Source organism: Chenopodium album, chromosome 22 (assembly GCF_948465745.1).
Source record: "Chenopodium album chromosome 22, dcCheAlbu1.1, whole genome shotgun sequence".
NCBI lineage: Eukaryota > Viridiplantae > Streptophyta > Magnoliopsida > Caryophyllales > Amaranthaceae > Chenopodium > Chenopodium album.
In genome coordinates, this window is record NC_137855.1 from 25,992,108 (window position 1) to 26,018,804 (window position 26,697).

General features: G+C 37.3%; 2 protein-coding genes across 2 annotated transcripts in view; one reads left to right on the top strand and one right to left on the bottom strand.

The window, feature by feature from the left end:
• The window catches only part of LOC145605265 (uncharacterized), a 33,708-nt gene extending 12,860 nt beyond the window's left edge, over nucleotides 1-20,848 (bottom strand). The window contains exons 1-3 of the mRNA XM_081661315.1: nucleotides 20,399-20,848; nucleotides 20,249-20,302; nucleotides 16,376-16,498 (exon numbers count right to left, since the gene is read on the bottom strand). Of these exons, the coding sequence (XP_081517441.1) occupies nucleotides 16,376-16,498; nucleotides 20,249-20,302; nucleotides 20,399-20,449 (228 nt within the window). The 5' untranslated portion in view covers nucleotides 20,450-20,848. The remainder of the gene's footprint in view (nucleotides 1-16,375; nucleotides 16,499-20,248; nucleotides 20,303-20,398) is intronic.
• Nucleotides 20,849-23,100: 2,252 nt separating this feature from the next.
• LOC145604109 (protein FAR1-RELATED SEQUENCE 6-like) lies at nucleotides 23,101-26,344 on the top strand. The gene is made up of 3 exons (XM_081660057.1): nucleotides 23,101-23,999; nucleotides 24,860-26,066; nucleotides 26,177-26,344. Exons 1-3 carry the CDS (start codon nucleotides 23,101-23,103, stop codon nucleotides 26,342-26,344), a joined length of 2,274 nt encoding a protein of 757 aa, XP_081516183.1.
• Nucleotides 26,345-26,697: the final 353 nt, after the last annotated feature.

Sequence of the window (26,697 nt, forward strand, 5' to 3'; positions counted from 1 at the left end):
AAAGGTCATTAACCTAGTGAGCCCATCAATTCATAATTATTTTGGACATTTTATTTAATCTTGAAACCACGATTAAATACGATTGAAACTTTGTTTCAATTGATAAACCTAATTCTGCAAGCTAATGTATTTACTTTTGTAATATGCTTTCTCAAAACATACACAACTAAAATTACATAACTTTCTTCAATCCAACAACCTTAGTATGACTCTCATACCTTGGTCATGGAAGGGGTTTAGAAAGTAGAGTTCATGAGACATTCTCATAAACATGAATTTTGCAATTTCTAAATTTTATAATCATTTTCATCTCCATACACTAAGAAGTTTCCTTCGCCCTTTCGCAAAGAACTTAGGAATTTCTAATTTGTATTCCAACGTTACATTGGATTTCGATTGAAATCTATCATCACTTGTTCTTTAAAACACGTGAATCAAATAGACGAGTATAGTCCATGGCATGCATGATGCATCCTTTGCGAATTGCATAAGGATCATCACTCAAAGTCTTAATTTCATCAACCTTTCTCAAGGTATTGAATCATTAAGCAACGTGCCATGTCACATGGGATTGAAACTCTTTCAATATAATGTTGAACCTTATAAGAATCTTATCAATATAAGCTTCTTAACCAAAACTCAAACATCCTTCGAGACCTATCTATATAGATCTTGAATCCCAAATGTACTCATCTTCTTCTTCAAGGTTTTCATAAAAATGCATTACCCACCACTTGACTCTTCAAGCAATAAAAAATTGCTCTTTATACTAGACCAAGAAGACTTCATAGCTCCCACTAAACGTCTTGTATACATAATTCCTTTTCATGATTTTACGAGAACATCAAACGATTTGATTAACTCACAAAATTAAGAACATTAACTCCCTGATGCCAATTTCAATCCATTATGGATCTTTTATGCATCCCTAGGATTATTAGATCTCTAAAATTTTGATTGTATCATATACTAATCTTATTTCATGAACAATTTCAAGAAAGTGTTTTGAAATCCATCTACCAAATCGTATAAGGTAGAAATCACTTAATATCTTTAATAGATCTTTGCAACATGACTAATGTAAAGGTTTCATCGTAATCATAGTCATACTATGAATTTGTTGAATCCATTAACAAGTCTTTGCTTTAGTTAGAAAACATTTTTCTTTCTTGTTTGCTTTGCTTACAATGGGTTTCACGCAATTTAGGCAAATTATTCAAGTGTCATACTTGCTTACAAACTTAGAATCTATTTCAGATTTCCTGGTTTTAAACCACTTAGAGTTATGACTTGTCAAATCATCCTTATTACTTGCATAATCATCATGTTACAAAATAAATATTTTAGAACTCTTAGTCAATATGAAATCATATTTCTTTGGCTAAGTTTTACGCATGCTAGTCATCATTGTGGGTTTTTATGCAACAATTGAAACTCATACAACAACTTTGTTTAGTTTTCAATGAGAAACGACAATAGAGGATGTGCACTTGGAATGTACTACCTTCGACACATGGTTATTAATCCCATTACACTTAATGAGACCACGCATTGTCATTTGTAACATGAGGTGAATCATGCTCATATTGTTGCTGTTATTCGATAATTTCTCGAATTTTTTCAAGATTTTCAAAATTACTTTTCTTGAACTCTTTCAAGGCTCTCGAACTTTTCGAGATTCTTATACTCCCACTTGCCTTTTGAGGAGGCATATTTAGCGTAGGGTGAACCAATCATGGTTTGAACCACGTTTGTTTGTTGATTTTCTCAAACTCTTTTGAGATTTATACTACTCCCACTTGACCTTTTGGAACAATTTCCATAAGGGCACCTACTTGAGCAACAAACATTTTGTGCTAAGTATGGTTTTATAGTAGTACCCAGTGCTCTATATAGGAATCGAATGTGCATTAAACGTTTCAATACAACTTTTATTCCTTGCTTTGTAGAATAAGAACTTTTCTTATCCATATCACATATGAAGCCTTTGCTACTTTTGATTTGACGTATGTAGTTTTTGTTTAGTTTTGTAGCTTATCTTAAAAGTATATCCCTTGAATAATGGTAGGAAGAAAGGTAACTTACATCCACTATCAAAATATATCTCATATAGATTGATAGCTTCCTTCATAAACACTTCACAAGGTTTTCTTTCGGAGTTTGTTGTAAAACGATTTTATAACTCTTGGATGTTTATCAATGTCTTGGCTTAAATTCTCATTATTACGATCATATCGCAATATTTGAATGTGTTGCCAAGTACATGTCTTGACTTAAATTTTCACAATTTCAATCATATTGTAATGTAATCATTATCTTGTCAAGTTGATACTGAACTTCATACTGAACATTTTGAACTTTTCAAAATCTTCACTTCCATGCTTCAACTAAGCATAAGCAGTGACCGTATCACAAATGAAGTTTCGTTGTCCGTCTCTAGCCTTTGAACCTTTGGTTTTCTTACATCAATATGTATTTGACCTCGAGTTCACATCATCATTTCTCTAAATGGTGACTTAGTCATAATTTCAAATTAGAATGATAATTACATATATTAATAGATTCATAATGTAATGATATTGAAAGTCCATCCCTTTGGATCTTTCGCATGAAATTTTCATTTTCATTCGAACTAATTGACATTTTTAGAGACAACTTATATACATAGAAATGGTTTAACTATTTCTATCATATAGAACTTTAAACCTATTTAGCAATTCAAAACACATTATGACTCAACGAAGCATGGAATAACATTTATTCCACGTTTTTGAATCTTCGATGCTTAGTCATTACTAACATTGAATGGTGTTTTGATAATGGCAAGAATAGATAACATTTATTTAACTCTAGCCAATTATTATTGGTGAAATACTGGTTCTACTTGTAAAGTTGCAACTTTTGCTTCCAGACTTGTAGATTCTACTTGTGAAGTTACAACTTTTGCTTCTAAACTTGTAGATTTATTCCACCTTTAGCTAATTTCTTCCTTTAGTTCGACCAAATTGTGCAATGAGTGATCTAAACAAGACATCATATGTCCAAGAAGTAGCAATATGCTAAATCAATTTCTATAATATAATTATTAAATTGGAACATTTCCATTCTTTACCTTCCAACTATATGAGGTAGTATCTAATCAATTGGAATAGATCCATTTAATTAGAAACATTTGTTGTTCATAACAACTTTTAGCATGTAAGTAGTTCTAGGTTTGAGAAGTAGCAACTTATTTGCAATTCTTGGCCTATAACTTCTTAATGCAATCCTCATATATTCCTAAAACTTTCCATTTGAGCCACTTAGAACATTTCTCTTAGGTTCAAAATGATACCTTGCTCAACTACTCTAAGCATTTTTCATGATTTTGCTAAGTCTATTCTATCATTATTTATATTTGAGTTTAATCAAGTATTAAACTCTATATAAAATAGATGAAGAATACTATCATTTGATCAACTTTTGATCATAGAGATTTCCAATCACTTTCTCATATTCAATCATATTGAAGATAAGAGATTTTATTGGATTTCTATACTTGTCTTTTGGAGGATTTGTACCTCCCATCTCATTATATTCCTTGAAACATTTTTCAAAATGAAGATGTGTTGGTATTTTACTCAAACATTTTGAATAAAACCAACCTTAGACATGTGACATGAATTTCTAAAACTTGCCTTTTAGAGCAATCTTAGCAAAATTGGAATATAGGTTTATGGATTATCTTTTCAACTTTTTGAGAACGTTTCTCAACTTTATTTTTTAATCGAGGAGATTATATATAATAATAAAATTAGAATGACATGTTACTAATAAGTAAACGCAAAATTCAATTATGTTTATAAAATTTAAAGTACCATAAGCGAATTAAATTGGTAGCTTTAAAGCATTTATTCAATGTTAATTGATCCCAATTGAATTACATGATTCCAAGATCCTTTATTCGTGCAATAATTGACCGGACTTTGGCCCTGCCATCAACCATTACATTTTCAAGGTGAGTAAACTCTTTACTGATTACAACTCTTTGTAATTCTTGGTTGAATAATTAACCATCACATGTTTAATTATTACCCTTAGCTTCAAGGTTCTAAACTTTATCTTTAGGTAACCTTGTTGAGTATAACCAATTAAAAGTGTAGATTTTGTCCTACCCCCACTCCCCAATGAAAAATATGATGCCCAGCTTTGGCATGACCTATCATAAATGTCAAAGGTTTCATCGGGTTTTTAATTAGAAAAGCTGCCTCAATATTACTGGGACCTAGATTTATTATGTTGTGATTAAATAGTGAACTCTAGCGCATCATCACAAAACATCAATAAATCTAACATGCATAAAATACTGAATGCATAAATAAGACATAGCATGGCCCCTAATCCTAAGAAAACTAATAAAGTAAATGCTCCCACTTGAATCATCATGGATCGCATCCACCTTGCTCCTTTGGGCCTTCACTTCATGGGCTTCTTGGATTAACTGCAACCTGTAATTCTACTCTATTCTATCTACTACTTAAATAAAATAAAATAAAATTACAAAATACTTTATCGGTACGTAGACCGTACTAAGATTACAAAAATACATCACGATGCGCAGATCGTATTTAGCAATCTACTGGGCCATACTAGTCATTATATAGCAATAAACAACATCATATATTATAAAATTGCCACATAATAAATCACTCATCATGCTTTCCTAAACTATAACATCGAATGATCATAATTAAGGAAACATGGCATCTAAATATCTCATATTTTAATTAATGTAATTAGATAATATCATATATTATTCATGATCATCAATAAAATATCATATATTCTAAATTAGTCATGAGATAGAATCAAATCTTATTTTAATCTTAAAAGATAAATCATATTTATCCTCAAAGATTATCCTAAGAAAGTTAGGAAATTCTATCCTAATTACTAGCCAATCACAATATTTTAAATCAATTATATCCAAAAATAATTATGGGATAATCACATTATTTAAATCAATTATTATCCTTTTGGAATATGCTCAGAATATCCTAACAAATCTTATCCATAATTAACCACTTTAATTTAGGATAATTACCAATTTAACAACTTAAATATGGATAATATCAAATATAACAACTTTTGAATATTTGATTTTATCCTAAAATAAAAGATTTTATCCAAATAAAACCAATTTTATCTTTTAAAATAAAAGATCATATTTTCAAAATATTTTAACTTATCCAAAATAAAACTGATTTTATCCCAAAATAATTCATAATTATCTTGAAATAAATTTTTAAAACTGATTTTTTTTTTTGAAAACCGTGAGCCACCAACGCCGGCCACCGTGGTTGGCTAGCCGAAGCTAGCCACGGTGGCAGGCTGCCATAACAGCAGCCACTGCCGCAAGGGCAGCAGCGTGGTAGCTGCTTTTGCCGGGGCTGCAGGCCACCGTGCGTGGCCAGCCAAAGCTAGCCACGGTGGCTAGCTGCGGTTAGCAGCCACTGCCGCGCAAAAGAGGCAGCAGCAGCAGCCCTAGTGTGGCTGTGACAGCAGCCGTGCTACTCTTGCACGTTGCTGTCCAGCCACCTTTCGGACTACTTGCCCTCCCTTCCTCCCTCTTGACTGTCCACCTGGTCGGCAGCCCCCGTGGCTGCGCCACCCAGCCGCGGTTGCCGGCCACAAATTTTTTTTTGTTTTTTTTTGTGTTTTAATTTAATTAAAATAACACTTAACTTAATTAAATTAAATCAGTCCATAAAATTAAAATTAAATCACATTCAACTTTAAAATTAGGGTTTATCATAAAATAATTCCAATTTAATTCTAACGTTTAAAATTAAATCTTTGATCATACATAAAACATTTTTATGCATAAATCAATCCAATTAAAAATATGAAACATAATACAAAACGAATCAAATCAAAATCAAGCATAAAAATCATATTTTAAGGCTAGAAATTCGAAATTATTCGAAAATAGGGTTAGGGGGTTCGAAAATTTCGAACACTTTAGGGCTAAATTTCGGTCCTCTTCATGGCTATTTTGAGCATAATTAAATCTCATTTAATCTATTCCAAAAGTTTAATACCATTAAATATAACAATTGAACCATAATTAAATATTCTCCCTCCTAATTGAATTAAAATTGTGGATTATCAAAGAATTATTGGCAATAAGCGTAAATGCAATAGGCTAACTGATACCACTGTAGGAGTTTATAGGTACTACGCAGCGGAAATAAACATGAATCATATTCATACAGTACCTAATCCAAGGATCTAATGCATAACACATAAAGAACAAATAATTGTACCTTTGAAGCGTGATTCCACGTGCGATCGAGCAAGAACAAAGGGAGATAAAGAACCTCAAACGTGATTCCTCTACTTGGTCCACGGGCACGGATTAAGACCTCCACTAATGCTAGTTAGTCGCGAAAGAACACTTCTATCGACCTTCTACGGAGATGAACAAACGATCAACTAGCCAAGAACCACCGCGCAACACCACGTGGCCACTAGGGGTGGCCGGCCGTGGGTGAGAGGGGAGAGAGAGGGCGTGCGTGAGTGAGAGAGAGGGTGAGGGCTTTTGGATGATGGTTGCTTGATTCACAATTTACTGTATGTCAATTGTGACTTGTATGTTCAAGCCTAGGCAAGGCTATTATTTATAGATCGTATCTCTAAATAATAGTCCAAGTCAAAATCCAAGCCCAATTCCTAATCCCACTCAAACTATACTTAGCCCACTCATGCTTATGACTAATTAATTGCTCATGAGGCCCATTAATGGGCCTCTAACTTGCTTAACCCAATACCCTTGTGTGTGACCAATATAGGATCCATTATAAAGGGCTTTGAGCTATTTGACTAGCCCCAAGATCATCTCTCATAGTCTATCAACAGAGGATGACGCCCCAATAGAATGAACTTATTATCTCCATAATAGTGATCCTTGATATATCTAGTAATTGCACTTATCGAAGACACAATTCCTTCAATACCTTGATCTCCTAACCAAGTCTTGAGCTGAGGCGTCTCAAACTGAGGGCCGTTGTCAAATACCATAAACATAGGTACCCCAAACCGGGTGATAATATTCTTCCATATGAAAGAGATGACATCCTTTATCTTGATATTCTTAACTGCCTCCGCCTTCACCCATTTGGTGAAGTAATCCACAACCACCAAAATATAGCGCTTTCCGCCTGGAGCAGGAGTATAAGGACCCAATATGTCCATGCCCCACTTAGCAAACGGGATTGGGCTGTGAATTGCCGTGAGATCGGTAGCCGGGCGATGTATTAGCTTGCCAAACCTCTGGCATTTATCACATTTCTTCACAAATTCCTTGGTGTCTGCCTCAAGGGTAGGCCAAAAATAATGCCGCTTGGCTCTGACGGCTAGGGACTTGCCGCCTATGTAGGAGGCGCAAAATCCCGCATGCAGCTCTTCAAGTACCTCTTTCCCCTTTTCTAGGGTAACACATTTCAACAAGGGCTTGAGAAAACCAGCCTTGAAGAGTTTTTCGTTCCTCAACTCGAAGTTTGTTGCTCTCTTTTTCATGACGGCTGCTTCTTGAGGTAGATCAGGGAGCATGCCGTCTGCAAGATACGCCCGGATGCCATCCATCCAAGTAGAACTTTGATCCAGAATTCCCATGGGCTCTTCATAAATACTTCTTTTTTCAAGAACTTCCCAAAAGACTGACCGAGGCGTATCGTGGCAGGCGGATGATGCCAATTTTGACAGTGCATCCGCCGGGTGGTTATCTGACCGAGGCACTTGATTCAATCTGAATTCCTCAAGTGTCCCGGCCTCATCTTTGACTGCCTGAAGATATTTCATCATTGCCGGATGGGTCGCTTCATAAGTGCCCTCATACTGGCTAACAACCAACTGAGAATCAGAATGGGCGTCAATCGTTGTTGCCCCTACTGCCTTACACATGCAGATTCCGGCTAACAGGGCTTCATACTCCGCCTCGTTATTTGAGGCCTGAAACTTGAACCATAGTGCATACTCATATCTATCTCCTTCTGGAGATTCACAAACAATGCCTGCACCACAGCCGTTCCTTGTAGAGCTCCCATCTACATACACCTTCCAAACCTGATCTACATTATCCGAGAGAACCGGACGGGTCATTTCAACAATGAAGTCGGCAAACACCTAACCTTTCACTGCTTTCCTTGGTTCGTAGGAGATTTCAAGACTTTGCATCTCAATAGCCCATTTCAACATTCTGCCGGATGACTCCAGAGTGGACATTGGCCGCTTGAGGGGCTGGTCGGTGTAGATTACCACCGGATATGCCAGAAAGTATGGCTTCAACTTTTTGAAGGCCATATATAGAGCAAGACCAAATTTTTCCACCATGGGGTACCGAAGTTCAGCATTTTTCAACACATGGATAATGAAATATATCGGGAGCTGCGTACCGTCTCGTTCAGCAAGGAGAACAGCACTGAGAGCATGGTCTGAGACGGCTAGGTACATGTACAACTTCTCTCTTGGAAAAAGACTAACAAGCCTTGGCAAAGAGTGCAAGTGTTCTTTCAATTTTTGGAATGCCGCCTCAGCATCATCCCCCCATTCAAATCTAGTCTTCTTCCTGATTGCTTGGAAGAAGTAAAGGCATTTGTCACCTGGCTGGCTGAGGAACCTCCCCAAGGCGGCCAGGCAACCGGTGAGTCGCTGAACTTCCTTGACAGTGCGGGGTGACTTCATGTCAATTACCGCCTGTATCTTCTCAAGGTTAGCCTCTATCCCCCTTTGATCAATCAAGACTCCGAGAAACTTCCCAGACTCAACACCAAATACGCATTTCTTAGGATTTAACATAACCATATGCCGCCTGAGTGTGGTGAAGGTTTCTCGGAGATCAGCAAGGTGATCCGCCTGCTGCTTAGATTTGACTATCATGTCATCAATGTACGCCTCTACATTCCTCCAAATTTGATTAATGAAGACTGTATTAATCATCCGTTGGAACGTAGCTGGCGCATTCTTCAAGCCAAACGGCATCACAGTATAACAGAATAACCCCTGATCAGTGACGAAGGCCGTCTTTTCTTGATCTTTTTTCCACAGAGGTATCTGATGGAAGCCGGAATAGGCATCCATAAAACTCATCAAGGCATGGCCGGCTGTTGAATCGACCAGGCTGTCAATTTTTGGAAGTGGATAACTATCCTTTGGGCATGCCTTGTTGAGATATATGTAATCTACACACATTCGCCAGGTACCATTCGACTTCTTTACAAGCACAACATTTGCCACCCAATCGGGGAAATTACAAGGCCGAATGAACCTGGCATCCAACACCTTTTTTACTTCGGCAGTTGCCGCCTGACTTCTTTCCTCACCGTGGTTTCTCTTCTTTTGTCGAATGGGCTTCATTTTTGGATCCACGGCAAGTTTGTGGACAGCGAGATCCGGGCTGATGCCTGTCATCTCTTCCACTTCAAAGGCAAACACATCTATGAATTCTTTCAGCAGAAGGTGCAAGTCTGCACCCAGAACAGCATTAGCAACCGTCCCAACCTTAACAGTTCGCTCTGGACGGCTGTCATCTAGGACAAGATCAATATTTTCACCAGCCAGTTGGGGACGGAGCTCCTCTGACCGTTCACCGGTCAGTGATTGTTATTTCCTTTCCTTCTTCACCACCGCCAGCTCTGCAGCTTTTCTCTTTTTTCCGGCTGCTGGTGGAGGTGAAGGAGCATCCTTGACGCTGTTAAGGTGTATTGGTTCCTTCCCTTGGCCGTCTGCGGCCACAGTATCCTTGACGGCTGAGAGGTAACACTCCCTGGCTGTCTTCTGATCCCCGTTCAGGGAACCAACAGAACCATCATCCCTCTCATACTTGATGAGCATGAGAGAAGGGATGATTACAGCCTTGGCTTCGTTGAGGGTTGGCCTCCCAAGAATGATGTTGTAGGCAGTCAACTCCTCAACGACCAAGAATCTGACGACAATATGCCGTCCCTGGCCTTTCTCACCCAGCCGGATTGGTAAGTTAATTCTACCGGCTGGATAGACCATCCCACCCCCAAAACCAACCAAGGGGTGGGTGACCGGATGCATGCTGCTGGAGTTGTATTTCAGCTTCTGCAAGCACCGGAGGCTGATAATGTCTGACGAGCTGCCGGTGTCAATAAGGATGCGCCCAACTAACTGGTTGGCGACCTTGCATTCAATAACAACCGGGTCGTCATGCGGGCGGCGGACGCTGCCCCGGTCCTTCTCAGTAATGAGGACATCCAGAAAAGTGGAGCTGGCAGACGCCTGCTCCTCATCATCCTTATCCATCTTTCGAAGATGGCTTTTGGTGCCCCGAATGGTAGGGCTACCACAAGAAAATCCGCCTGCTATAGTGAAGACCGGATCCCTGTCGGTTTCCGAACTACTAGCAGACTGGGGGCAGCCTTAGAGGACTGACCCTTATTCTTCTTCTTTGTCCCGGCTGGGGACTTAGAAATATAGGACTTCAGATTCCCTTTGTCAGCCAGACGATCCAACGTCCGCTGTAAGCTGAAGCAGTCGTTGGTGTCATGGCCAACCTCCTCATGGAATTGGCAATATTTGTTTTTGTTCCGAGACTGGACAGAACTCTTCATTGGATTCGGCTTCTCAATGGACAGCCGGTCTTTTACCTCCATGAGGATGGAGTTACAATCATTGTTAAACTCGTACCGGGGAACGTACGGTTTAAACTCTTTCTTCTTCTTCTGGGACGGCTGCTCAGAATCACTGACCGCCCAGACTTCTTTTCTTTTCTTGCTCTCTTCTTTTTTCTTTGCCGGCTGAGCAGACCGGCTCTCTTTTTGTTTGTCAGACTTCTTGGAGTCTGACTGGATACCAGGCGTACAGAGGTCAGTTGCTTATATATAGCTTTCCGCCTCCCTCAGGGCCGCCTGTAGCGTAAATGCCCCTTTTCTGACAAGGTCAAACTTAAAAGTCGACCAGTCTCTCAGACCCTTGAAAAAGTCTGTAAATGCTACCTCGTCAGACAGTCCGTGGATCTGAATTCTGACCAGGTTGAACAGTCTGACATATGAGCGTAGCCCTTCTCTCTCTCCCTGCTTAATGGTGCTCAAGTCTAAACTTGTCTTCTTAGCAGGGATGTTCATTGAGAAGTTGGTGGCAAACAAGAAGGCTAGCTTCTTGAAGCAGTCAACAGATCCGGCTGGCAAGTTGCCAAACCATTGCTGGGCAATGCCCTTCAATGTAGTCGGAAAACAACAGCACCAGGTGGCATCGTCCCAACCTTGTAAACACATTAGGTTGGTGTATGCCATCAGGTGATCTTCAGGGATGGTGGTGCCATCATAAGCACCAACCAAAATGTTTTTAACCTTGGCCGGCTGGGCCGCCTCGGTTATATTGGCTGCAAAGGCAGACGGCTGTTCGCCTAGTCTCATCAGCCAGAGCTGCCAGTCCAGTGGCTAGACATTAGCATATGCCGCCTGACCTCCGAATGGAGGTGGCTGCATGAACTGGAGGACATATTGCCCAAACTGCGCCTGGGGTGCGTATGGCATAGACCCTATCATCAGCTGAGGTTCGGTGTTGACGGATTTACCGCCTGTCCGACTCTCATGCAAGGACATAGAGTTCCTTGCAGAAGCTTCCTTGAAGCTGTCTGGAAAGCTTGAGGTAGAAGTTGACTCAGACTGCTGCTACCTCCTTCGATTGATGACTTCTCTAGCATCGAAGGTAGATGTCTTCTTGGCCTTCGGCTGGGGTCGCCGGGGCATCAGAATCTTAGACCAGTCAAGTTTTGCGGCTGCCTTCTCCTTTGGATGAGGAGTTGGCTGCCTCTCCTTGACCGACTTCTTCTTCTTCCCATCATTGGGGGTCTTTTTAGCCGGCTGACTCTTGGAAGAGCCTGCCTTGTTGTTGATCATTTCCTTGATTTCACCCTTGAAGGAGTTCATGAATTTCATGAGCTCGTTCCGGGTGACTGGAGCTTCTCCTCTGGTCTTCCAGTTTTCCCCGTCTGACCTCCTAGTGGGCCGGCTGCTTGGGCCCACCTGGTCTACATTTCGCTCCAGTTGATCCCTGGAACGAATGGACTTAGAGATGAGGGAGCCATATTTAGATATGTAGGTCTCCACATCATTGTCTTCTTCTTCATCCTCCTCCTCAGTGAATACCTCAAGCTGAGGCTGAGGTGGAGGCTGAGGTGGAGGCTGAGGGATTTCAAACCCTTCCGGCTGAATAACCGGTTGCAGGTCCTCCGGGATACCCGCCTGAGTACCCGGACGCAGAGAGGTAGAATTGAAAATTAGTACAGAATTTTGAACCATCTTGAGGTACTCTCCCCACAGACGGCGCCAAATGTTTTGGGTGTTTTTGTCCCTTGGGAGAGTTATAACTCGAAGACTAGTCCTGCTGGCTTCTGTACCTGCAAAATCAACGAAGACACCGGTTAGGTGGTGCTCCGCCTCCAACGCTCAAGTTAGTAACCTAAAGGAGAGTAAAAAGCACGGAATTTAAGGTGGGGATCTGCTTGGATTCCAAGCTCAGGAGTTCTCTGATGAGAGAGAAAGTAGGGTGTAATAAATGATTGTGAATGCCCCCAAAATGGGGGAGTATCTCCCTATTTATAGGGTCATGGGGAAAAGTGCCCTCCCCTAGGTCATCTGACCTAGGGTAGGTGGGCTGCGCCGCAATCAATGCATTTGGGGAATTGGGCCTCTGAAAGCCGCCATTCTAAGGATGTATCTGGGGAGGCCACGTGTCAGCTGGGGATAGGTCAGAGGTGACCTGCCAGCCCTTGACACGTGGCAGCCCCTCATTGGTCCAAGTATCTAGGGTAAAAATCCCCTAAACAGTATTCTTTTCTCCTTCTAAGCATCGAGGACAATGCATCATTTAAGCTTGGGGGAGAAGCGTTTACGCTTTTTGTATATATTTCTTGTGAGTATAGCTTCAAATAAGCTTGGGGGTGTTGCTTTTAATTTGTTTGGTAATTTCTTGATCGTGTTGTTAAGGATTGATCACCCTTTTGCTTCACTTTTTAGGAAAACCGCCAAATTTTAAATTTTAGCCTACCTTTACCCCTTTATGCCATACGTTACAACCTTGGGGAAAGACCTTTCGACGTAGAAAGTTGAGTCACTATTCGGGGGAGGGAATCATGGGTCATTGCCTAAGGAAAGGGGATGCGAAGTCAAGATGTCGAGTAGCCTAAAATTTTGATCTTTTTCCGGTAACTTCGCGGAATCTATGAGATGCTCACTAAGGGGAGATATGAGATTAGTAGGGGAACGCGGTAAGACCGTTTGGGATGAAAGTGGAGTGTGATAACTAGTTCCTATGCTTAGCATATTTATGTTTCAATCAACCTTAGGTATCTTATAGCGTGCACTCCCTTACTTGTTTAGAAATATTTGCATTCACTTATGCTTGTACATTTGCAAAAGTCCTTTCATGAACATTCGTTTGATTTTCTTGTATTTTGTTTTCTTTTTCATGCTTTGCCTTGTTTGTATTATTATGAGAGTTATGGGTAAACTCTTGGGATACCCTTACGAGAGCATCACTCGTCCTCTAGGGCGATCTAGGGGTTTAAATGGCTTGTCTTTAGTTGCTAAAATTGACCGTGATTCCTATGAAAGTGAGTTAGTGTATATTCCCATCTTCTCTAGTTTTTTTGTTTCTTTCTTTGCTTGAATAATGTCATCATTTTTCCCTTGGGTTGGATTTTGTTTTGCTCGAGGACGAGCAAAAGTTTAGCTTGGGGGAATTTTATCCGTGCCATTTATGGCACCTTTAGGCTATGTTTTCTTTATATTTATATGCTCCTTTGTAGTCGTTTATGTCGTGTTTTTAGAGAATAATGCTCGATTTGCGTGATTTTGTGTTAGTTTAGAGAAATGCATGCTTTTAATGGTTTTCTTATCATTTTATTCATTTCTCGGCTATTTCTCTTGCTTCTATGTTTCTTTGAGTTGTTTTGTAGGTACGTCGCGGGCTATATGCATGGAATTTGAATATAGCACCCACTAGCATCAATATGCACTTTTCGGAATTGAATTTGAGTTTGAAACAAAGGAAAACGAAGGATTGCAAAGTATCAAATAGGACCTTTGTGCATTGTTTCAGCCATATCTCAAGTTATACAGATCGGATTGATGTGATTCAAGTTGGGTTGGAAACTAGACTTAAAGAGCTTTCCAATGATAGGTTGCACGCCCCTATACAATTCATAGATTGAGAGTTACAGCCTTCCAAAATTATCCCTGAAATTCTGCCGCGGGCGCGGGGTTGCTGCAGCTCCAAAACTGTCGTTTTTGGGCAGTAAGCACCCGCGGTTGTCACGAGGGCTCCCCGAGGGCGCGGGCTTGGGCTGTGGGTGCGGCTATCGGGGTGTCTGTTCTTCTCCGCGGGCGCGGGCGCGGGCGCGGGCTTGGGCTGTGGGTGCGGCTATCGGGGTGTCTTTTCTCCTTTTGTTTATATAGTTTTTGGTTTCCTTTATTCTTGATTCATGTAATTCTTTAGTTTTAGAATAGTGTTCTCTCTCTTAGACTGAGAGCTTCTCTCTCTAGATTAGGCTAGTTTAGGAGTAATTTTAGAGAGAGAAAGTGAAGAATTTCAATGGTGATTGAGAGATTGAAGATGCAAGTGTGACAATTGTGTTGGAGATCTTCCTAATTATTAATGAGCATTTCTAAACTCTATCTCATTTATTTGTTTTGTTTAATTGATGTTTGTTTGGTTTGATTTTGATATTTGATATTTGATGTTTGATTAGAGTAATTGTTCTTGATATTTTGTTGATTCTTGTTCTTTATAGTTGATAGTAGATTTGATGATGATGTTTCTTGAGTAGTTTACTTGCTAGGGTGTGGGTAAACATGTGGGTTGATGGATTGAGGTTGATTTGGGAATTTGAGTAGTTCTTGTGTTGTGATTAAATTGATTCATAGAGGTTTGCAAGTTGCATAAGTTTGATTGGAGTAGCTAACCATGATTTCTAGCATTGATTGCATGATTGAATTGATTGACATGACCACTTGATATTGGTTTGATCATAATTAGTTGAGTATTTGATTATGTTTCTTCATACTGTTTAGCACTAGAGAAATCTATGTTAGAGAGTGTGAGGATGATTAGTTGAATGCCCCTAATTGCTCCTACTATTTGTCTTTGCATTGCTTGGATTGCTTGACTCCCTAATTAGCTTGATTATCATGAATGCATGTTGATCCCCACTCCCTAGTGTTTCATTTGTTTGGTTCTTGATTTAGGAAGTAGAATAATGTTACCTTTCACTTTAGACTTCGACCTAGCTTAGGCGTTAATTAGAAATACTTGAACATAACTGTTCCTAGTGGTTCGACCCTTGACTTACTTCTATACTTGTATTTAGGTAGTTGAGTGATTATAAATTTGTTTGACCGTAGGGAGGATTAGTTCAACGACATAGTTTTCCCCACGTCAACCTACAAAGAGGGCATAGCTTGTTCAGCTACTTAAAATATATGATTCAATAATGAGGGTTGAGGAGTTTACTTCACCACACAACCTCAATGATTCAATCTGACCAAAAATAATAGGACCTTGAGAATACTACTCGAAGGCAATTTAAATCTGACTAAAAAATATACACACCAGAATATGGCATGGTAATACAGAATCCACCTCCACAACCAATCCTTGTCCACCAGCTCAAGAAACACAAATACCGACCACACTACTCAGGACCTCACATGTTCACATAATCGGTAGACTTGGGATAGATAACAATCTTGGTGGCAAAGAAAGGTTGTAGAAATGCAGGTAAATAATATTGCAAGAAAATTGCAGGTGGAGCTTGAACAAAAGTGCACAACAAAACCATAACTTTGCATATATAATATAGTTGAGCTTGTTCTAGCCAAATAGTAAACAAAGTTCATGCATCACATCATCTGCTAGAGGGAAAATCGGAAAAGTCAACGAAATCCTCTTTATTTTAAAATTTCAATCCTAAAGTAGTAATCACAATAGTAAAGATAATAATTGGTTTTCTTAAAAAGCGATAACTTCATCGACAGCCCCAAATGAAGAGCTGAACAATGAGAAATCATCAAGCAATAAAAAGTAAATACACTACAAGAACAACAAAATTTCAAAAAAAATATTAAAACACAAAGGTAAACATATTCACTGCTACTTGTACGTCATATATATAAAGGAAACTAAGCAATAATCTCCTACTCTTTAAAAAAAGAAAAAAGGAAAATATATCCTTTTTGTCTATGATTTCGACAATCACACAATTCCATCCCGGAATTCTCCATATTCGAAAAAATAAAAGTAATAAGCTAAAAATTTAGTTGACAGCAACAACACAAGATTAAGTTCTGTAAAAGAAGTAGGTGAAACTTACAGTTTTCTCCTTCTCTCCAGAGGTGGTTGTAGTGGATGATTGCAAAGCCTTCTTTTTCCACTTTTCTGCCCCTAAACCTCTTTTGTTCTTTTTAACATATGTTTTTACAAGCTCCAACCTACCCTGTTAACGCCATAGATCACCAATTAAGACAGCATTATATTTTGATTTTTAAAACTACAAGCAGATACATGCACAGCATGAAACAGATAGATAAGCAGGTATTTACAATTCAAACCAATACAAATAAGCCTCTACCCATAAATTTTATGAGAGATGTCGATTGCACTCTTTTACCATATTTCGTTATGGCATACACAAGAAAAAGTATGCTAAGGTCCTAAATGGGGTTCGGTACAATATGGCACCCAAAATGCAACCAAATACTTTGTATGATACAAAATCATGTTCAATAACCACTATATTCATAGAGTGAGTCAATTCAAAGGGAAAAACACAGAAGGCTTCAATAGCTCATAAATATTTCAAATCTCTTGTTTTATATTGATCCATTCCTCAATTAGAACTTGGCTCCAACACAACTAAAAAAAAAACACACACACACACATGAATATTTGGTTATGAAGATTCAGATAGGAAAGAAAAAGAACAAGCTCAACAAAATATTCAACATCGTGCAAACAAATAACACATAAATAATATACAAGTATACAACAATACAAAGAGAAAGAAAATCAACTATGTCGAGGAAAAGAAAACAAGTCGAAAATTAGCAACAGACAATGAATGCATCCCCACAATAAAGAGAACATCCCCTCAAACTCCACTATACTATAACCGATCAATACCTAGTGATAAAATCGACAGCATTACCCTTAATCCCTTTTCTTATCCACATCTGTATTATCTAATACGCACTATTAATATACTTCGTAGTTAAATTTTTGAGTTGAAAATATCAATAAAAATTGACAAAATCAAACATCCATACGAAGTACTCCGTATTATCTACTCCGTAATGCTTTGTATCTAGCAACCGCTCATTGCGTATTTATGTGTGCATACTGCATAGCATTAAAAAAAACGCTCCTCTCTCTTCCAACATGCCAATCTATTATATAATTGTAGAGTCGATTCAATGAGGTTGCAACAAATCCCCAACCCTGCTTTCTCATTCAATCCCGCCTAAATGACTTCCCTCCAACAAAAAAACTAATTTAAATTTCAAAATAAATAAATAAATAAAAGCTTGACAAATTAGTTTTACGGGTTTGATAACTGCAACCTCCACTCTTCATCTTCCCGCTATCTTGCCTAACCTCTCCTCATCAATCACAACTTCACAACTTCTCTTTCTACATGGTGAATTAGTATGTACCAACAAGTTGTTGAAATTTATATAGGTTAGTGAATTCTCACTTTGCAAATAATATACTGTTATACTTTGCAAACTATGATAATCCTTACTTTTTATTTTTATTTAGAATATATTTTCTTATAATGTTATATTTTTTTTTGTTGGGTTTTCTTATAATTTCTTCAGTTTCTACTTCAATGAATTACAGGTTGGTGTGAGGTAACATATGATCGTACTTTTGCTACATTATTATATTCCTCAATTAATTTCGCGTATTTTAATGGTGCTTTATTTTGTACGGAGTAATATTTTATCTTATGATGATATACTTTTGATATATGATGTAGTGCATTTGTGCTTATCCAGTATTTGTTGGAAATCGACCTCATGAAATCGGAATTTTATTTTGTGAGTAGTTTCACATTTTTCCTCTAACGCCAATAATAATAGTTTTTGTTTGCTTTGTTGAATTGATGGTTATTATGTTTGAAATTAAGGGTAGTGCTTAGCTTACTGATGATTTTTGTGGATTTCAGAAAATAAATTATGTTGTTTCGTGCACTAGATTCATGTCTATGGAGAATGCATATGCTTCATTGAAAACCAAATTTGAGTGGCAACTATTTTGTATTTATGCCTTATACCAAGTAATGTTACGATTTTGTAATTTCTTCAAGCGAAATATTACTTATTTGACTCAATAAATTATAATTTGATCAATACTTTATATGTATTACTTCAATATGTTGTTATTATTACTTTTGATTAGGTTAGATTCTATATATAGGTTTCATTTTTTTGGAATTTTGACTTTTCCTTTGCCATTTTTTGTTTGCATTGTCTTATGTAACACATTTGATATGAACTTATGAAGTCTGTAGTATATTTGTGATATGTTAAGTGTTGAGAGCATGGAATCAAGGATAATGAATTAATGATGATAGATAGATATACAACCTTTTGATTTTACTGTCTTCAAAAAACCTCTTGATTTTACTAATATAATATTGTGTGAACAATTTATCAGGTAAATATTTATTAGGTTGATATGGAAAATGAGTTATCATGAATTCATGAGAAATTATACTCCGTATTTTATGGAAAATAATTTTCCTAGCCCATTTTCTAAGAATTTACATTTGTTTGTTTGGTTGAAGATGTAGGAACTTCAATTTCCTAGGAATTAATGTCATATGTTTTAGAGATGTTTCATTAGTTAGCTTGATTATTTTTTAGTAGAAAGAGATTAAAATGCACGAGTTATAACTAATGATAGGATTAAAAAAATCTACTCATAAAGAAGTTAAGCAATGTATAAATGGAGGAAAAAAAATACTAATACCAAAGGTAGGTAAATAGCACCTGGCTATAGATAGTAAACATAGGAGCATTCTGTTAACAACATTTTTAATAGCTACGGGCTTATAGTATCAAACAGAAATTACAACTTTTTTTCCCTCTTCTTAAATTTCCATACTCCATAATAACTAGCACAAGATTAATTGATTATATATCGTCGCTTTTTTTTTTTCAAAATTTATCGTAGCTTTCTCCACTCTCCATTATCATTATGAAAATAAGGAGCATTTGTTTACAGTTAACTTTTTGATTTTAGTAAGAAGTTTGGTGGGATATATTTAATTTTTTTTATTGAGAAATTGGATTGTGAGAGACACATGTATTACAGTATTACTTAGAGCTAAGTATGTATTGGTCTGGTTATCAATATTCAATACAACATGAATATGAATATGAATAAAATGTTGTAGCATATGGAAGTTTCACCATTAATACGAAATATATAAATTCATAAGAACATTAAATTATTTTGACTTTCAATTTTATTCTTCATTTTAATTTTTAAGAATCTTATGGATTATTCTTATGGTGTTCTCATATTCGTGCATGTACTATTTTTATGTTACGCGGCATAATATTGATTCATATGCTAGACCGAAAATGGAGTTAAATGCATAGAATTACAACTGCAAGGGATACAAATATTTTATTTGAGATGGTCAAATTAATCAACTTTACCTTTTTTTTGGGTCAAATTGTGTGTTTATATATATATATATATTCATTTAGGCTTAATTTATTATTGTTATAATTTAATATAAGATTTATGTTAACCATTTTTTGTTCAATTTAAGCCTATGTACATATAACTTTTTTTAATCTTGTTGTTACTTATAACCCGTGCATAGCACAGATACATACTAGTACTAGTTTAATTTCAAAGCGAAGGAGTAATTCACAACTTGGCAATCTAAGTAGTAAAATTAAGTCTTTCCACAGTAAACCTAAGGTTTTGTGCAAACAAAAATCACAGTAAACAAAAATACATATATACACTATAATTCGTACATAGTTTTCAAGGTGAAACTTCAAATAATGCAACTCTTAAATCTATTCTCTCATTTAGTAATTCATCTAGTTTTCTTTTAAACTCGAAATTCATATTTGATAGAGTTCCAAAAAAGCCCTAAAATTATTTGTTTTTTTTAAAAAAAAAAAAATTGAAAAAACTGAAAGTATGAGAGAAAAAGAAGAACCTGTTGAGAAGAACCAAGACCAGTTCCTTCCTTCCAACCATGCTTCTTCAACAACTGAAAATAATTTACAATTTGAAGAGTTAGGGATTAAAAATTAATAAACATATAAAATTGTAAAATTGAAGAAAAAGTAAAGAGGAAGAAGACCACCTGAAATCCGATATTAGAGGAATTAAGAGCAGAAGTTGAAGATCCCTCCATTCTCTAATCTCTCTCTTCGATGCTAGCCTCAATCGGCCTTCAGGTGTCGTAGCTTTGGAAAATTATTTACGAGTATTTGGGTGGTGCGACCGACGGCCTTTATGCTTAATATTCAAGATTCATTTGAGACTAATTAAAGTTTTTCAATTTCTCGTCAAAAAAAAAATTCAATTTCAATTAACGAATTTACTCCCAATATATTTGAGGTTGCCCTCGTCAAAAAGCCTTATATACAAATTTTGTATATCATGTCGCAATTTGCAACTTTAATTGAGGGGGAAAAAATGATGAAATTATAAAATCACCCCTAACTTATAAGTCTAATTTGACCGCTATACTCCTGATATATCAATTATTTCAGTCTTATTAACTTGGATTTCCTCAATATTTTTACCCATTATCACCACCGTGCACCATCGAATCAGTGCTTGTTATTTTATTTTTGCTTATTAAATTTATATTTTCTGATCTGATCTGATTGTCTGATTTGACTCAACATTACCTTTATATGTGTACGCTAATCTATTAGAAAATGAGGTCTTGTTAGATTCATAATAATGTGTATTTTATTAATTACATAATTTTCATAACTTTTTCATTACGAAATTAAAGATATTTTGAGATAAAAAAAAACCACACATAAAACGATAAATTATATCAAAACTTTTTTTTTGCTTTGATATGAACTTTTTTTTTCTGGCTTTATCTAAAATAAGTAAAAATAAGATGAAATAAACATTACTTTAAGCTTTTTTTCAATGAAACAAGACACCTTTTTTATGGCTTTGCACGAACAATGAAGCTATTTATGTGGTGAATTGGTTGGCTAATTATGGTTTAACTTGACTTATCTCTGATAAAAAAAAGAGTCAAGTCACTTCAAGTATTGGATAACTATTTGAATCAGGTATTGAGTCAAAAACAGGTCAACTTCACTCTGAGTCAGGTCAAGTTTCGGCTCATTGTTTCAAGTCCAGTTTAAACCTCGGTTCGGATACTTTGGATCAAGTAATCGACTTGTAACAAAAATTATGAAATTTACGAAACTTTTTTTAGAATGTTTTTTATTCACCTGATTTTCATTTATTTGAATTATAAATTTTTTTTTGAATTTATTCAACCTTATTAAAATTTATTATAGTCGTAAATTTATCTCTATTACATCAGCCAAGGGCGAGGGGAGTAAAAAGTTGGTGTCCAACATTTGAACTATTTAAATTGTCTTAAAAGCTAAACCAAAAAAATAAACTTTCATATTAAGGGCTTGTTCTCATTGACTGAACTCAGCTGAAGTGAAGTGAACTGAACTGAACTGAACTCAGCTGAAGTGAACTGAACTGAACTGAATATTTTATAAGAGAAGGAAATAGGAGCTGAACTGAACTGAAATGAACTGAATTTCAACGTAAGAGAACAGACCCTAAGTACACCCTATTCTCTGCATCCTTTTATGTTTTTCACATGAGGCCGCCCCAGTTCATAAGCCTTATGAACGAATTTCGTTCATAAGATGGCAAAATCGAAAATATTGATACATGTTTCATTATTTTATTGTTTTTGCTCTTTTTAAGCTGACATGGCACTTAACTTGGAATATGTTGGACGTTAGAGCATGGTTAACGGTTCCTCTAATTCCTATCCCGTTTTGGAGGTCTTCTTCAGAAGCTCTGGCTCACCATTTATCTGAGAACACGATCGCAGGAAGCTCTGTAATCTACGTCTGCACTCCCTTTTTTCAAGGTTTTTCATATTGCTCGACTCCGAATTGATGTCCCTTAGCGTAATTTCACATCGGTACAACTGAATTGGTAGGTACTCCCTATTTTTATTTCAAAACCCTAGTTTTTTGGTAGTCGTTTCAATGGCGTTAATTTGTGAAATTGGTAATATCGTTCGTATCAATTTGTAAATATGTGCATGTGAACCGTTCAATTGAAGTTATATTAATTTGCAATTTTTTAAAAAAAAAGTGAAAATGCAATTGTTTATAGGTGTTTTTATAATCGACAATCTGAGTATACATATTGATTGCATTTCAATTATGCTAATTTGTATTGCAATTCTGATACCAAATACTGAATCTGCAATTGCCTTTTTTTTTTATTACCCCCTTCTTAAGTTACCTAAATCATGTAGGATGGAATCTGATGTAAATAATGAGTAATTTTGGGTATGATATTACAGTGTTCTGTTAGTTATTTCTATCTGATATTATAGTTTTTATACTGCAGTATATGGTTATGGAATCAGATTGTGATCCTGGGAAAATCGGAGAGGCTCTTTGGAGTTCTGGTATTGATGTTGAGGAGGGACAATTAATAACTTCTGGTGTTGGTACTGATGGTCCCTCTCTTAACCTTGTGCCATTTAATGTTCCAAACTCAGCTGACAGATTAGCTGCCATGTCTCCAATTAAAACGATTAAAACAGTGGAGACTATTGTCTCAACAAACATGGTGGCCATGTACAGTTATGTGGAATCACCTAGGTTAGGGATGGTTTTCAAATCCTTTGAAGATGTAGAAAGTTACTACAAAGAGTATGCCGAACAGAAAGGTTTTGGAGTATCAAGAGTATCATCCAATTTTTGAAAGAAGGGTAAGGAGCGGAGAGGGGCGACATGGAGGTGTGAGTGCTATGGTCCACCTGATATGAGGGCAAGGAGGGAGGCGAAGAAAAGGTCCAAGTGTATGGATTCTTGTGGGACAGGTGGAATAGTGAATGGAGAAGTTGTGGAAGATATGTTGCAGCGGGCGAAAAGGACATCCAAGAAATGTGAGTGTGGTGCAATGTTATATGCTGGGGTTGACAATGATGGGTTGTGGGTTATTAGGAAATTGCAAAATGAACACGATAACCATGCCCCTATACCTAGTGATGCTAAGTTAGTAAAGGAGTATCGAATGAAAAATTACACATCGAATGTAAGGAAGAAATTGTTGAATTTTTACGAAGAAGGTGTCCTTGTAAGGCAAATACATGGGTGTATGGGTACTGAGAACGGGATCAACAACCTCCCTAGTGTTAAGGACCTTGAACATGAAGTGCAAAAGGAAAGGGTAAAGCGGCTGAAAATGGAAGGTGGTGATGCGGCTGCTATGATGGCGTACTTTGACCGGATGCAAGAGGATAATCAGAATTTCTACCAAGCACACCGTTTAGATGAAGAGGGTCGTTTGAAGGACCTATTGTGGGTTGATGCTCGGAGTAGAGTGGCTTATGAAGATTTTGGAGACGTGGTTTGTTTTGATGCCACATATCTCACTAATGAGTATGAGCTCCCTTTTGCCAACTTTGTAGGGGTTAATCACCACGGGCAATCTATATTGTTGGGTTGCGCACTCGTTTCGCATGAGGATTCAGACACATTTGGCTGGGTATTTAGGCAATGGTTGTCATGCATGGGCAATAAACAACCTGGGGCTATTCTGACTGATCAAGCGGCTGCTATGCGCAAGCCTTTGGAACAAGTGATGCCCAATGCTCAGCATCGTTGGTGCATCTGGCACATATTGAAGAAAATACCAGATAAGCTTGGAAAATGTGAAGGGTAAGTAGTATATATGTTTTAGTAAGTTGTTGAAATTTAATATAAGTGCAAGGTGAATTCCAAGTTTATGAACATATATGCATTAGAGTTCTGTTATTACTTTGATTCATATATGTCACTAGTTTATGCAATTTAATATATAAGTGCAAGGTGAAAGCTATTCTGTTCTTGTTCTTGTGCTGACACATATCAATGACAACTATTCTGTTCATGTGCTAAAATTTTCTACTTAGTTTATCTGGTGAAGAATGACCCTGTGTAACTAGTTGATCCACATATTGCATATTTGAAAGCACTATCTGTTTGAGCATTAGCCCCCTTGTGGTGATAACCGATTGTGTAGTATCCTTGGCTTTACCTTTCTAATGGATGATTGTTATATATTGGCTGACTTTTGAAATTTAATATGTTTTGTAAGTTCTGGCACACTTATTCTTGAAAATTAATATAAGTAGATGGTGAATTCCAATTTTATTCATGTATTTGGAAAGTCTGACACTGTCGTGGTGTTTATGAACATGCATTAGTGTTCTGTTATAACTTTGATTCATATATTCTGTTCATGTGCTCACAAATATCACTGACAGTTATTCTGTTCATGTGCTGAATTTTTTTACTTAGTTTATCTGGTTATGAATGACCTGTGTAACTAGGTAATCCACATATTTGCATATTTTAAAGAAAGCACTATCTGCATGATCATTAGCCCCCCTGGGTTTATACGCTTTTCTTTGCCTTTTTTTTTTAATGAATGTCTTATATTGCCTGACTTTTGAAGTCCATTGAGATCTTTTGAGAGGAGTCTTAATTGTCAGGTATTATTTGGAGACCAATGAGACATTTGAAGTATTATTTTGCAGGTACCATGATTTTAAGAGTCCTCTTAAGAGTCTTATTTATGAGAGCTTCACAGTTGGGGAGTTTGAGCGAAGATGGACAGAGTTATTGTCGGAGTATAACCTACATGATAATGACTGGTTATTTGAATTATATGAGGAACGGCATATGTGGGTCCCGGCCTTTATGAAAGAGCATTTTTGGGCCGGGATGAAGACTACCCAAAGAGTGGAAAGCATCAATAGTTTCTTTGATGGCTTTGTGAACCGGAAAACAAAGCTATATGAATTCCCGGATAAGTACAAAAGAGCAATGGAGAGGCGTGTGAAAGCTGAAAAAGAAGCAGATGCTAGGTGTCGCAAATATCGTAGGCGCCTCGTTAGTGGATTCTTCATTGAGAAATTCTTCCAGAAAATTTACACTGACACTAAGTTTCAGGAGATTCAGACAGAGTGTACTCGACTAATGCATTGCTCTGGGAGGGACGAGCGTGTCTTGGAAGGGAACTTGATTCAGTACCTACTTGAAGATAGGGTCTGGATCAATCTAGAAGGGAAGAGTGAAGAAGTGATTACTGATAGGAGGCGATTTTATTGTGTTCTTTTTAACACCGTTACGAAGGACGTGTCTTGTGATTGCCGGAAGTTTGAAACGTTTGGTATTCTATGCAGGCATGTGTTTAGAGTGTATGATCAAAACTTGGTTTTTGATATTCCATCAAAGTATGTTCTTCAAAGGTGGCGCAAAGATGTTCCTAGGAAGCATACTCGGGTAAAGGTTGCCTATCATGACCCAACTGATAATGCCACATATCAGAGTCACAACAAATTGATGATGGAGTTTGACCCCATATGCGAAATTACATCATCTGTTCCAGCTGACAAGGAAACTTTTGATCTCGTCATGAATTCTTTGAAAAGGCTCCATTTGGAAGTTCAGCAAAGCAGGGAGAAGTACCTTGAAAAACAGCCATCGCTTCCAACCCTCCCAAGAACAATATTACCCCCTTCAGAAATTGCATCAAACAATCCCATGTCTTGCCCCACTCCAAACTCTGTATCCAAACCAGTAGTATTGAAGGATCCTGTGTCTCGGAAGAAGCCTCGAGGAAGGCCCAAGGGTAGGCCCAAATCCCTTGCAGAGACTGGGTACAAGAAGAAGGATGCTAAACCAAAAGGAGACAACAAGAGCAACAATGTTGCTGGTTCTGATTTGCCTACTAAGCTTCCTGTAAGTTTTAGCAGTTTGAATATACAGTTGATTTACTTTGTTTCCGGCTTTCATTGTTTATAATTGTCTTATTGAATTGTTGAAATACATAAATCTTCACTCATTGCCAGGCAAAGAGGAAAACAACAACCCAACTAGGACGTAACCAGAACACAATAGAGGACTACTATGAGTACGTGGGAGATGCAGCATATGATTATGTCGCAGATCTTGGATTGCAGGATGACATTTTGCAAAGAAATGGAGTGGATTGGTCAGCACCACCTGAAGCCTCCTGATGTGCTGTATAGCCTTCACCGCCATTTTTATGAAGATGGCCATATTCCTCTGTTTGCTACCATATGTTTAACATTACAACCGTTTGTTGCAACCATATGTTTAACATTATAACCGTTTGTTTGATTTAGTTGCAGACTTATTTAGTTTTCGTTAGTATTGTGTTTATCACAATTCAGGTGGACTGGAATGGCCAGAATTTGATTAGAATATGCAGGGGCCCCATTTGCTTGTTTAACCAATATTCCAGTGCAGAGTAAATTATTACATTGTTGTGCGGCCTGATTATGTCCCATTTGCTTGTTTAACCAATTTTAAGGTAATTGGGCTGGCATGCGGATTTAATTTAACCAAA

Excerpts from the sequence above, each read along its gene's own strand:
- LOC145604109 (XM_081660057.1), top strand. The coding sequence starts at position 23,101 with ATGAGGGCAAGGAGGGAGGCGAAGAAAAGGTCCAAGTGTATGGATTCT. Across the intron at positions 24,000-24,859 it reads AAGCTTGGAAAATGTGAAGG|GTACCATGATTTTAAGAGTC; the intron begins GTAAGTAGTATA and ends ATTATTTTGCAG. Across the intron at positions 26,067-26,176 it reads ATTTGCCTACTAAGCTTCCT|GCAAAGAGGAAAACAACAAC; the intron begins GTAAGTTTTAGC and ends ACTCATTGCCAG.